The sequence below is a fragment of the Neoarius graeffei genome, chromosome 6, assembly GCF_027579695.1.
Source record: "Neoarius graeffei isolate fNeoGra1 chromosome 6, fNeoGra1.pri, whole genome shotgun sequence".
Classification (NCBI taxonomy): domain Eukaryota; kingdom Metazoa; phylum Chordata; class Actinopteri; order Siluriformes; family Ariidae; genus Neoarius; species Neoarius graeffei.
This window is the reverse complement of record NC_083574.1, coordinates 32,923,246-32,937,197: the sequence shown is the minus strand read 5'-3', so window position 1 is coordinate 32,937,197 and position 13,952 is coordinate 32,923,246. Positions and strand designations below refer to the sequence as shown.

Here is a 13,952-nt window from a genome sequence, read left to right as displayed (position 1 = left end):
CTCAAAATAGAATGTGGACGGACACTAAAGGGTAGTTGTGAACATCCCCGTGCACACACAACACCTTCACCACTTGTGCTCTCTCCAATGCCTCACCTTGCACCAGACTTTGGTGGATTGAGGTCTTGTTACAGCCGGAATCCACCAAAGCCTGGTACGTATCCCCTTGGACACTTACCAGCTCCAGCCTGATCGAGGGTGGTTTCTGGCATGTCACGGACCCAGACCACTGCGTTCACCTCCATCGCAGAGCACTGATGTTGAAGATGTCCCAGCTCCCCACAGCGCCAGCACACCGGCCCAGGCTCTCCTTCTGCACCGGTGTTATGGACATCACTCACCTGGGGCGGAGGAGACAGACAAGGAAGGGGAAAATGGGAGGACACCACGGGTGCGCCGGGCCAGCTGGGGGAAAGCCAGCCCCCGCCTCTGCAGTGGGGGAATGGGGTGAGGACGGGAAGCAGAGGGAGAGAGAGGAGAAGAGGAGACACGCCTTCCTGCCGTCAGAACTGCCGCCATGTGGTCCTTTGCCACCTCGATAGCTTGGTCCAGCGACGCCAGGCGATGACACTGGACCCACTCTGCCATTTCTTCCAGAAGTCACATGACGAATTGCTCCAGTGTCACCAGGTCAATCACTCCCTCAGCGTCGCGGTCGTCTGCCCTCAGCCACCGCCGGCAGGAGTCCCGGAATTGTGGTTGGCCGACCTCCTCCAAGTGCAGCGAGCGGAAGCGCTACCGTTGTTGCTCTGGGGAGCGGCCGACACGCTGGAGGATGGCTCGTCTGAGGTCCGCGTACACGAGCCGGCTGTCAGCAGGGAGCTGCAGCGTGGCCAGCTGCGCCTCGCCCGTCAGCAGGGGGAGGAGGCGCGCTGCGTGCTGGCTGACCGGCCAACCCCACGCCTCCGCTGCTTGCTCAAAGAGCGCGAGGAAGGCTTCTGAATCATCGTGCGGACCCATCTTTGTTAGGGTGAGGTGGGGAGGGTCCGCTCCGGTGGCAGTCGTGGACCCCGCCGACGTGAGCAGGTGCTGGAACGCCTGGCGGTCTTCCTGTTGGGCCAGCACCAAGGCTTCGAACCGTTGTTCTTATTCCTTTTGGAGGGCGACCAGTGCTTGATGCTGGTTCTGCTGGGCTGTGGCGAGGGCATGGATCAGGTCCTTGAACGGAGAGGACTGCATGGGGCTATTTCCTTCTGCACTTCTGGGTTTTGGCACCACTGTAGAGAGACCCTGATGTGGGTGGAGCACAGAAGAACGGCAGGCGGTTGTTTGCATCTTAATTACTTTCTTTATTGTAGCTTTTTAGCACACAACTTAAACTCTCTCTCGTACATACATACACACACACACACACACACACACACACACACACACACACAAGGCTACTATAAAGCCCTCCACACCGAGCTCCCCTTCTCACTCTCCTTTTATAGGGCGCGGTCACTGGAAGAGACACACAAACACACATTAATTGACAGCAGGTGTAGCGATACGACTACTCACCTTCCCTGACTCCGCCCTCCATTCACAGACTGACGCTCGGCCACGCCCCCGCTGCCACACATACATTCACATCAACTACTGCACAGAGTTTTATAAATGATCTCCCAGAGTTATCAACTTTGATTGGGTCACTGTCAGCCCCTGCAGAACTTGATCAAGCAACTGAATGCTTAGAGTCAACGTTCTGCTATACTTTAAATAATGTAGCTCCTCTTAAAAGGAAAATGATCAGAGAAAAAAATTAGCACCCTGGTATAATGATGACACTCGAACTTTAAAACAGACTGCTCAAAAATTGGAACGTAAATGGCGTCAAACAAAATTGGTAGCGTTCAAATTACCTTGGAAGGAGCTGAAGTATAGAATAGCTCTTAGTGCTGCTAGATCAACATATCTCTCCTCCCTAATAGAAGATAACAAAAATAATCCTAGATTCCTATTTAATACTGTAGCAAAATTAACCAGGAATAAGTCCACTATAGACACATGCACACCTGCAAACTTCATGAATTTTTTTCATGACAAAATTGAAAATATCTGCCAAAAAATTCAAACTACGAATTTAAGGTCAGACAATGTAAGTGACCCTGTAGTCAACAATATAACTGTATCAGATCAGCAATTAGAATGTTTTACTCCCCTTAGAGAAACTGAATTACTTTCATTAATCTCCGCATCAAAAGCCTCAACTTGTGTACTAGACAGTCCAGAGATGGGACCAAGTCACACATGTGCAAGTCTCAAGTCTTAACCTTCAAGTCCCAAATAAGTCCCAAGTCTTTTTTGTCTTGGGCAAGTCAAGTCACAGGCTATGTCAAGTCAAGTCGAAGTCAAGTCACCTTAGGCGTATTGGCGTAATTTTAGCAGCAGAATATGAATTTAATACATTGAAAAGGCAATACATAAGTAAATGTCAGTAAACATCCCTGGCACATGTGCCCAACCTGTTAAATATTTGCATTTTAAATACTCATGTTCTGTAAAATACATAAAACAAAACAGTAATAATGTCACAAAGTTATTTATTGATGGCAAAATTGATTGCAAGATTGAAAGCCAACTAAGTTTCTCACATTGTCATCAGCCAACAAGAAAAATAAACAGAGAATTGGCATTCTGTTATGTGCGTAGTTAAAAGAGGGTAGGACGACACCTTGGGTTAACAGGGGCATGAGCTCCTCCAATCTCTAATCACGTCAGATGAGATGATTATTATTAATAAGATACACGTGGAGAAACCTGAAGTGACTTCGATGTATGTTTGCGCCAGTAAAAAAAAAAAACCCAAAGGATAGAGAAATGTGTCATACATAATTTAGGTCTCAAAAAGAAGACCTGTTCGCCCGTGCAAAAGTGACATCATCTTACCCCATATGACAAGCTACAGAGGTGTGTGCAAAAGCGCTCTCTCGCTCTCTCCCTCTCCGAGGCTGCCTCAGCCTGTGCGGAGCGGGGACATATAGAACGACTTTGGCGCGGGAGTCTTGGTTCCCACTATAATAGATTGTTACGAAAATAAATGTTAAATGAAATATGCATCCCGCGCATTCCTTTCCACAGGAACTTTGCTCACAACGCTTCGGTCGTGGCTAACGCACTGTCCTCCTTACCACAAGTGCAACGTTTTGGGAACAATACGGAAAGGACAGTGCGCGGGATTCATCTTTCCTTGAACAATTACCCAGAGACTTTTTAAATTACCTCACTGGGAAATATCCAATGCACCTGTTCAGTTACAGAGTTGTGCTCTCTAAATTGTAGTCATTCAAACCATTGTTTTGGCAGCCTGGTAGCCTGATATACTAAATGTAAATTCATGGTTTGGATGACTGCACAATTTATTTTCGTAACACTGTGTTACAGCGGGAACCGAGACTCTCGCGCACAGTCAGCCTATTTTGCAGAGTTTAGTATTGCTGCTAGCCTGTATTCAAATAGCGAGTGGCATGCCGGTGAATCCAAATCGTGGCGCTTTTTTCAATAGTGCATGATAGGCAGTGTTACGGAGTTTTCTTTTCTTTTTTGATCGGGTAGTGTGACGAAAAAAATGTGCAGGTTGCTGCACTGCTATTTCAAATGGCTATGATAAACTCCCCTGCCTCTATGCCCTATGGACAGTCTGGCTAATGTACACGAACACACTTACACGAATTTGTACTGCTCATGAACGTGTACATGTTCACAAGCTGACCATTAGCTTAACCCTGAAACAGAACAATAGGGTAGGAAGCTGCTTATGTTATTCAGCATCACGACTGCAAAGTGCACAATCAACTTACTACTACTGATATACAATATCATTAAACTTGACGTAACTACATTGCTTACCAGCATTCACATAAGAATTTCACAATAATAAGCTGAATCCCTAGCTACATCTGCAACGGCTAAAATCCTCCTACCGCTCACTCTCGTGGCTAACATTGGCTAACGAGGAGTTTAGCTGCTATCACCAAATAACAACACATTAATAAACTTACTGGGCAGAATGGATCTTCAAATGCCGGACGAAATTGGAGATCATGGTCTGGCTGTCAGAAATCGTCACGTTGCAAACCTTGCACTGTGCCGTTCGTTGTTTGCCTTCTAGGCAGTAGCCCTTGAAGCCGAAAGTGATTACTCTTGGGATGGCTGACATGATGATATGATGTGAAATCTGTGAACACATCGTGGCATGGGGCATGGTATATAGCCCACACAGAGAGCGTGCCTGATGGACAGGGCGGTGACAACGCAACGGCAGTGCAATAAAAATTACTGAAGTATATCAAATCAAATCAAGTTTATTTGTATAGCGCTTTTAACAATAAACATTGTCGCAAAGCAGCTTTACAGAATTTGAACGACTTAAAACATGAGCTAATTTTATCCCTAATCTATCCCCAATGAGCAAGCCTGTGGCGACGGTGGCAAGGAAAAACTCCCTCAGACGACATGAGGAAGAAACCTCGAGAGGAACCAGACTCAAAAGGGAACCCATCCTCATTTGGGCAACAACAGACAGCCTGACTATAATATTAACAGTTTTAACAGGTATAACCCTCAACTGTCCTCATGGGGCCGTCCTTCACAGGAGCGGTGCGATAAAACTCCGACCAGACACAGGGCACCAGGATGGATCAAGCAGGTCCGAGGGGCAGAAGAGGCCAGCATCTCAATCCCAGGATCAACATGTAACTCAGAGGGACAGATTGGGGGGGGGGGGGAAGAAAACACAGGTTGTTAGGTATGCCCTAAAAATGACAAGTATTAAATCTGTGTGGTAGGCTCGCAGAGACGAGTCTCTTTACATCAGGCATAACACACAACAATGGCATGTTAATATGGTAAAAAATATATCATGACCTGCTCTGGCTGGATGCTTGATTGGGTGATGGGAGCACACTCCTCAGCAATGATGAGATGCAGATGGGACCCTTAGGGCTGGCCAAGACAATTCAGTTACATTTCACCGGGTCTGGGACATGCGACAGAATGTCTGACGGCCGATTCCCTGCAGGCTACGATAGCCAGTCGAGGTCTCCACCCTCTCCACCAAAAGATTTCCTGTTGACTCCATGTAACTCAGAGGAACAGATTTGGGGTGGGGGGAGGGAAAGAAAACACAGGTTGTTAGGTATGCCCAGTGTCACCTGAATAAGTAGGAGCAGTATACATATTGCACCGAGTACAAGCAGGGACTCCGGCAACTAACTATGACAGCATAACTAAAAGGAGAGAGCCAGAAGGTAACACAGGCATGAGGGAGCCCCGGGACATAAAGCAGCCGGCCACTACACCGTCAACAAACTCGAGTGAGCAAGCACGTGGGGAACTGACAGCATCCATACATCCCAGTTTACCAAAACACACTATGTCTGAGGACCCTCCAGATCTACTCCTTTACCTCATAAACACCATTAACAAAAGGCTTGACTAAACAGATATGTTTTCAGCCTAGACTTAAATGCTGAGACTGTGTCTGATTCCCGAACATTACTTGGAAGGCTGTTCCATAACTGTGGGGCTTTGTAAGAAAAGGCTCTGCCCCCTGATGTAGCCTTCACTATACGAGGTACCAGCAGATAGCCTGCACCTTTTGATCTAAATAGGCGTGGCGGGTCATAGAGGAGCAGAAGTTCACTCAGGTACTGTGGTGCGAGACCATTTAGTGCTTTAAAGGTCAATAGTAGTATTTTATAATCAATACGAAATTTGATTGGGAGCCAATGCAGTGTGGATAAGACAGGCGTGATGTGGTCATATTTTCTAGTTCTAGTAAGGACTCTTGCTGCTGCATTTTGAACTAACTGGAGCTTGTTTATGCACTTATTGGAACATCCAGACAGTAAGGCATTACAATAATCCAACCTGGAGGTAACGAAAGCATGGACTAGTTTTTCTGCATCATGCAATGACATTAAATTTCTTATCTTTGCAATATTTCTGAGATGAAAGAAAGCTATCCGGGTGATTTTATCAATGTGAGTTTCGAATGAAAGACTGGGGTCAATAATCACTCCGAGGTCTTTTACTGCTGCACGTGAAGAAACAGAAAGGCCATCCAGAGTCACTGTGTAATCAGAAAACTTACTTCTAGCTGTATGTGGTCCTAGCACAAGTACTTCAGTCTTGTCAGAGTTAAGCAGAAGGAAATTAATAAGCATCCAGTGTCTGATGTCCTTAACACATTCAGATTCACATGTGCATATTACATTTTATTTTCACAATATAAACACGATGGAAATAACACTCAAGTCACTCAAGTCATCGTGTGTCAAGTCAAGTCAAGTCCCGAGTCTTAAACTTCCAAGTCTGAGTCAAGTCTCAAGTATTTTCATGTTTTGTCAAGTCAAGTCACAAGTCATGAAAACAGTGACTCGAGTCAACTCGAGTCCAAGTCCCCAAGTCTCAAGTCCTCACCTCTGCTAGACACCTTACCTACATGTCTATTCAAACAGATAATACCTGAAGTAATTGAACTGCTTCTAAAAATAATAAATTCTTCTCTTAGGGTCAGCTATGTACCCAAATGCTTTAAAATAGCAGTTATCAAACCCCTGATTAAAAAACCTGACCTTGATCCCTGTCAGCTGTTCATTTATCAGCCAATATCAAACCTGCCCTTTATCTCCAAGATCCTTGAAAAAGCTGTGGCACAGCAGTTATGCTTATATTTACATAGGAATAACATCCATGAAATGTATCAGTCAGGATTTAGACCTCATCATAGCACAGAGACAGCTCTGGTTAAAGTAGTAAATGACCTACTGTTGGTGTCTGATCAGGGCTGTGTCTCGCTGCTTGTGTTGCTTGACCTTAGTGCAGCATTTGATACCATTGATCATTCCATTCTTCTGGATAGACTAGAAAATGTTGTGGGAGTTAAGGGAACAGCCTTCTCCTGGCTCAGGTCTTATTTAACTGATCGCTATCAGTATGTTGATGTAAATGGTGATTTTTCTAGACATACTGAAGTAAAGTTTGGTGTTCCACAAGGTTCTGTCTTGGGTCCACTGTTTTTTTTCTTTATATATGTTACCTCTGGGTGATATGATTCATAAACATTATATTATGTATGGGTGGCACGGAGGTGTAAGTGGTTAGCATGGTCGCCTTACAGCAAGAAGATTCTGGGTTCGAACCCAGCAGCTGGTGAGGGCCTTTCTGTGTGGAGTTTGCATGTTCTCCCCGTGTCTGTGTGGGTTTCCTCCGGGTGCTCCGGTTTCCCCCACAGTTCAAAGACATGCTGTTAGGTTAATATGGGATGGCCTTGGGCTGAGGTGCCCTTGAACGAGGCACCGAACTCCCGACTGCTCCCTGGGCGCTGTTAGCATGGCTGCCCACTGCTCTGGGCATGTGTGTGTGCTCATTGCTCACATGTGTGCATGTGTGTGTTCACTGATTCAGATGGGTTAACTGCAGAGAGGAAATTTCACAAGTGTATGATGAATAAAGTTGTGCTTTCTTTCTTTATTAGTTTCCACTGTTATGCTGATGACACACAGTTGTATGTTTCTGCAAAACCAGATGAGAGACACCAGCTTAATAGAATTGAGGAATGTGTAAAGGACATTAGACACTGGATGCTTATTAACTTCCTTCTGCTTAACTCTGACAAGACTGAAGTAATTGTTCTAGGACCACATGCCGCTAGAAGTAAGTTTTCTGATTACACAGTAACTCTGGACGGCCTTTCTGTTTCTTCACATGCAGCAGTAAAAGACCTCGGGGTGATTATTGACCCCAGCCTTTCATTCGAAATTCACATTGATAACATTACACAGATAGCTTTCTTTCATCTCAGAAATATTGCTAAGATAAGAAATGTAACGTCACTAAACGACGCAGAAAAACTAGTTCATGCTTTCGTTACCTCCAGGTTGGATTATTGTAATGCCTTACTGTCTGGATGTTCCAATAAGTGCATAAACAAGCTCAAGTTAGTTCAAAATGCAGCAGCAAGAGTCCTTACTAGAACTAGAAAATATGACCACCTCACCCCTGTCTTATCCACACTGCATTGGCTCCCAATCAAATTTCGTATTGATTTTAAAATACTACTCTTGACCTTTAAAGCACTGAATAGTCTCGCACCACAGTACCTGAGCAAACTTCTGGTCCTTTATGACCCGCCATGCCTACTTGGATCAAAAGGTGCAGGCTATCTGCTGGTACCTCGTATAGTGAAGGCTACATCAGGGGGTAGAGCCTTTTCTTACAAAGCCCCACAGTATTATGGAACAGCCTTCCAAGCAGTGTTCAGAAATCAGACAGTCTCAGCATTTAAGTCTAGGCTGAAAACATATCTGTTTAGTCAAGCCTTTTGTTAATAGTGTTTATGAGGTAAAGGAGTAGATCTGGAGGGTCCTCAGACATAGTGTGTTTTGGTAAACTGGGATGTATGGATGCTGTCAGTTCCCCACGTGCTTGCTCACTCGAGTTTGTTGACGGTGTAGTGGCTGACTGCTTTATGTCCTGGGGCTCCCTCATGCCTGTGTTACCTTCTGGGTCTCTCCTTTTAGTTACAGTGCCTTGCAAAATTATTCATACCCCTTGAACTTTGTATTCATACCCCTTGAGCCTTGGCTCAGGTGGATAAGGCACCATACCATAAATCCGGGGACCCAGGTTTGATTCTGACCCACGGTCATTTCCCGATCCCTCCCCATCTCTCTCCCGCTCATTTCCTGTCTCTACACTGTCCTATCCAATAAAGGTGAAAAAAGCCCCAAAAAAATCTTTAAAAAAAATTGGAAAAAGTATGGCACAACTGCAAACCTACCAAGACATGGCCGTCCACCTAAACTGACAAAGTGAGCAAGGAGAGCACTGGTCAGAGAAGCAGCCAAGAGGCCCATGATCACTCTGGAGGAGCTGCAGAAATCCACAGCTCAGGTGGGAGAATCTGTGCACAGGACAACTATAAGTTGTACACTCCACAAATCCAGCTGTTTTGGAAGAGTGGCAAGAAGAAAGCCATTGTTGAAAGACAGGCATAAGAAGCCATGTAGGGGGCATAGCAAACATGTGGAAGAAGGTGCTTTGGTCAGATGAGACCAAAGTTGAACTTTTTGGCCTAAATGCAAAGCGCTACGTGTGGCGGAAAACTAACACTGCTCATCACCCTGCACACACCATCCCCACTGTGAAACATGGTGGTGGCAGCAGAGACAAGGAAGCTGGTCAGAGTTGATGGGAAGATGGAGTTAAATACAGGACAATCCCGGAAGAAAACCTGTTGGAGGCAGCAAAAGACTTGAGACTGGTATTGACGCAGGGGGGCTGAATACTAATGCACATCACATTTTTCAGATTTTTATTTGTTTAAAATTTTGAAGACCATTTATCATTTTCGTTTCACTTCACAATTATGTGCTACTCTGTGTTGTTCTATCACATACAACCTCAATAAAAAACTTTTAAGTTCGTGGTTGTAAGGTGGAAAAATGTGAAAAAGTTCAAGGGGTATGAATACCTTTGCAAGGCACTGTATGCTGTCATAGTTAGTTTTGCTGGAGTCCCTGCTTGTACTCAGCGCAAAATGTATACTGTTCCTACTTATTCAGGTGACATTGGGCATACCTAACAACCTGTGTTTTCTCCCCCCCAATCTGTTCCTCTGAGTTACATGTCAATCCTGAGATCAAGATACTGACCACTTCTGCTCCTCGGACCTGTCTGATCCACCCTGATGCCCTATGTCTGGTTGGAGTCTCATCACATCGCTCCTGTGGAGGATGGCCCCATATGGACAGTTGAAAGTCACGCTTGGAAGACGCTCTGGACACTTACAGTAATGCTTTTATGGCTGAGGACTACAGTTAACTTGCTAATTTTAGGACTGCAGTTGTCATAAACAGTTTTTGCACTCAAGTTTCCATCAATGAAGAGTTATAACATCAACAAAACTGACTTCATGCTAAAACTGTTAATGTCATAGTCATGTTGTCTGTTGTTGCCCAGATGAGGATGGGTTCCCTTTTGAGTCCGGTTCCTCTCGAGGTTTCTTCCTCATGTCATCTGAGGGAGTTTTTCCTTGCCACCATTGCCACAGGCTTGCTCATTGGGGATAGATTAGGGATAAAATTAGCTCATGTTTTAATTCATTCAAATTCTGTAAAGCTGCTTTGCGACAATGTCTGTTGTTAAAAGCGCTATACAAATAGACTTGACTTGACTTGGCTGCTCATCTGCAGTTTGCTAAATATCATGTGGACAAGCCAGAAGGCTATTTGAAAAATTTTTTGTGGACGGATGAGACCAAAATAGAACTTTTTGGTTGAAATGAAAAGCATTATTTTTGGAGAAAGGAAAACACTGCATTCCAGCATAAGAACCTTATCCTATCTGTGAAACATGGTGGTGGTAATATCATCGTTTGGGCCAGTTTTGCTGCATCTGGGCCAGGACGGCTTGCCATCATTGATGGAAGAATGAATTCTGAATTATACCAGTGAATTCTAAAGGAAAATGTCAGGACATTTGTCCATGAACTGAATCTCAAGAGAAGGTGGGTCATGCAGCGAGACAATGACCCTAAGCACACAAGTTGTTCTACCAAAGAGTGGTTAAAGAAGAATAATGTTTTGGAATGGCCAAGTCAAAGTCTTGACATTAATCCATTCGAAATGTGGAAGGACCTGAAGCGAGCAGTTCATGTGAGGAAACCCACCAACATCCCAGAGTTGAAGCTGTTCTGTATGGAGGCATGGGCTAAAATTCCTCCAAGCCAGTGTGCAGGACTGATCAACAGTTACTGGAAACATTTAGTTGCAGTTATTGCTGCACACGGGGGTCACACCAGATACTGAAAGCAAAGGTTCAAATGCTTTTGCCACTCACAGATATGTAATATTGGATCATTTTCCTCAATAAATAAATGACCAAGTATAATATTTTTCTCTCATTTGTTTAACTGGGTTCTCTTTATCTACTTTTAGGACTTGGGTGAAAATCTGATGATGTTGGGTCATATTTATGCAGAAATACAGAAAATTCTAAAGGGTTCACAAACTTTCAAGCACCACTGTATACAGTATTGCATGAATGTAGAATACAAAATGAAATGCAGTACCATGATCAGAAAATGGGCAAAATATGCAGAAGATCTAATGCAGTGTATCACAGGATCCATGTATAAAAATAAGTAAGGAAGCAGGTTATAGCAGCATGACTTCAGCTAGAGTGCAAACAAAAGAGCTAGTGCAGTATACCAGGTTAGTTACATTTAAATGTAGGATCAGAGACTCACCTAAGGGCATTATGTGTCTAATCTCTTTATTTGTGTGTGTGTGTGTGTGTGTGTGTGTGTGTGTGTGTGTGTGTGTGTGTGTGTGTGTGTCAGGGTCATCATCATCATCCCTACCTCAGCCAGGAGAACCAATAGAGTGTTACTTTAACGTGGATCAGAGGGACCAGTGTGCAGTTCTATCTTCTAATACGACTGTACAGGAGTGCTGCTGCACTGTGGGGCGAGCCTGGGGGCTCAAGTGCAACCAATACACTCTGTGCCCACATGGTGGAACACGTAAGCAAATACATACGTTCTGTAATGATATGTAGATAAGAAGTTGATCAGAAGTTAAATCAGAAGTTCTGTAATGAGGCAAGCATAACAACACCATCAACAATTGTAAGAAAAATTTAAAGAAGGGTATAAAGAAGCCATGCGGAGATAAATTTCTTTCTAGCCCAAATTGACTATATATGGAGCCTGTCAGTGACAGTCATGTAAAGTGATTACACAGAATGAAACACACCCTAGATGTGTGCTTCATAATGTCAGTAATGAACATGAACAAGTTGGATTATTTACTATCTTTTTCCCCCCAAAATGCACAACTCTTACTGGATTTTCCAATGATTCATACAGGATGAGATGTATTATCAATGAAATAAAATTCACTAAATCGAAATCATGTCAAGTCAAATCTAAAGAAACATGTTGAAATTATCTAATTAAAGTTAAAATAAACTTAAAATTACTTAAAGGTGCTGACTGCAAAGTTGAATTCTGGGGAAAATGTTCTATATCTATAGCTGTTGGAGTTTCAAGATGTTTTGTTGCTGCACACACTGTGTATCCTATGTGTCACTGTTTTGCCAAGATAAAATGCGTCCCACATTTTATGATTCCAAAAATTGCTGAAACAAGTGAGCAGCAATATTGCGTGACCACCGTGGGGCATGTTTGACCTACTTTTAACCAAAACAAGTCGGCATGGGCAAACATGGCAGACTCCTCTCTCCCGCCAACTAAAAGCCAGTGGAAAAGAAAAGGAAAGTCTGGCTAGTGAGTGCAACTGTAAAAGAGAGCAAGGTTAGATGACATCATTTTTTTGGACAGATAACTAAATCATTCTAGCTGGCGCTTAGCTACAGTGTCTTAGCCTTAGAATACATGGGCTTGACTCCACGGTAGTGAGTATTGAGTTACAGTGGTGCTTGAAAGTTTGTGAACCCTTTAGAATTTTCTATATTTCTGTGTGAACATGACCTAAAACATCATCAGATTTTCGCACAAGTCCTAAAAGTAGATGAAGAGAACCCAGTTAAACAAATGAGACAAAAATATTCTTGGTCATTTATTTATTGAGGAAAATTATCCAATATTACATATGTGAGTGGCAAAAGTATGTGAACCTCTAGGATTAGCAGTTAATTTGAAGGTGAAATTAGAGTCCGGTGTTTTCAATCAATGGGATGACAGTCAGGTGTGAGTGGGCACCCTGTTTTATTTAAAGAACAGGGATCTATAGAAGTCTGATCTTCACAACACATGTTTGTGAAAGTGTATCATGGCATGAACAAAGGAGATTTCTGAAGACCTTAGAAAAAGTGTTATTGATGCTCATCAGGCTGGAAAAGGTTACAAAACCATCTTTAAAGAGTTTGGACTCCATCAATCCACAGTCAGACAGATTGTGTACAAATGGAGGAAACTCAAGACCATTGTTGCCCTCCCCAGGAGTGGTCGACCAACAAAGATCACTCCAAGAGCAAGGCGTGTAATAGTCGGCGAGTTCACAAAGGGCCTTAGGGTAACTTCTAAGCAACTAAAGGCCTCTCTCACATTAGCCAATGTTCATGAGTCCACCATCAGGAGAACACTGAACAACAATGGTGTGCATAGCAGGGTTGCAAGGAGAAAGCCGCTGCTCTCCAAAAAGAACATTGCTGCTCGTCTGCAGTTTGCTAAAGATCACATGGACAAGCCAGAAGGCTATTGGAAAAATGTTTTGTGGATGGATGAGACCAAAATAGAACTTTTTGGTTGAAATGAGAAACGTTATGTTTGGAGAAAGGAAAATACTGCATTCCAGCATAAGAACCTTCTGGGCCAGGACAGTTTGCCATCATTGATGGAAGAATGAATTCTGAATTATACCAGCGAATTCTAAAGGAAAATGTCAGGACATTTGTCCATGAACTGAATCTCAAGAGAAGTTGAGTTATGCAGCAAGACAACGACCCTAAGCAAACAAGTCATTCTACTAAAGAATGGTTAAAGAAGAATAAAGTTAATGTTTTGGAATGGCGAAGTCAAAGTCCTGACCTTAATCCAATTGAAATGTTGTGGAAGGACCTGAAGCAAGCAGTTCATGTGAGGAAACCCACCAACATCCCAGACTTGAAGCTGTTCTGTACAGAGGAATGGGCTAAAATTCCTCCAAGCTGGTGTGCAGGACTGATCAACAGTTACTGGAAACGTTAATTGCAGTTATTACTGCACAAGGGGGTCACACCAGATACTGAAAGCAAAGGTTCACATGCTTTTGCCACTCACAGATATGTAATATTGCATCATTTTCCTCAATAAATAAATGACCAAGTATACTTTTTTCTCTCATTTGTTGAACTGGGTTCTCTTTATCTACTTTTAGGACTTGTGTGAAAATCTGATGATGTTTTAGGTCATATTTATACAGAAATATAGAAAATTCTAAAAGGTTCACAAACTTTCAAGC

General features: G+C 43.5%; 1 protein-coding gene across 10 annotated transcripts in view; it reads left to right on the top strand.

Annotated features, from left to right (window-relative positions):
- Nucleotides 1-13,952, top strand: part of LOC132887850 (latent-transforming growth factor beta-binding protein 4) — a 295,961-nt gene that overhangs the window by 251,188 nt on the left and 30,821 nt on the right. For all 10 annotated transcript variants that reach the window (XM_060923581.1, XM_060923582.1, XM_060923578.1 and 7 more), the window contains one exon: nucleotides 11,330-11,512. In XM_060923581.1, coding sequence (XP_060779564.1) covers nucleotides 11,330-11,512 — 183 coding nt within the window. The remainder of the gene's footprint in view (nucleotides 1-11,329; nucleotides 11,513-13,952) is intronic.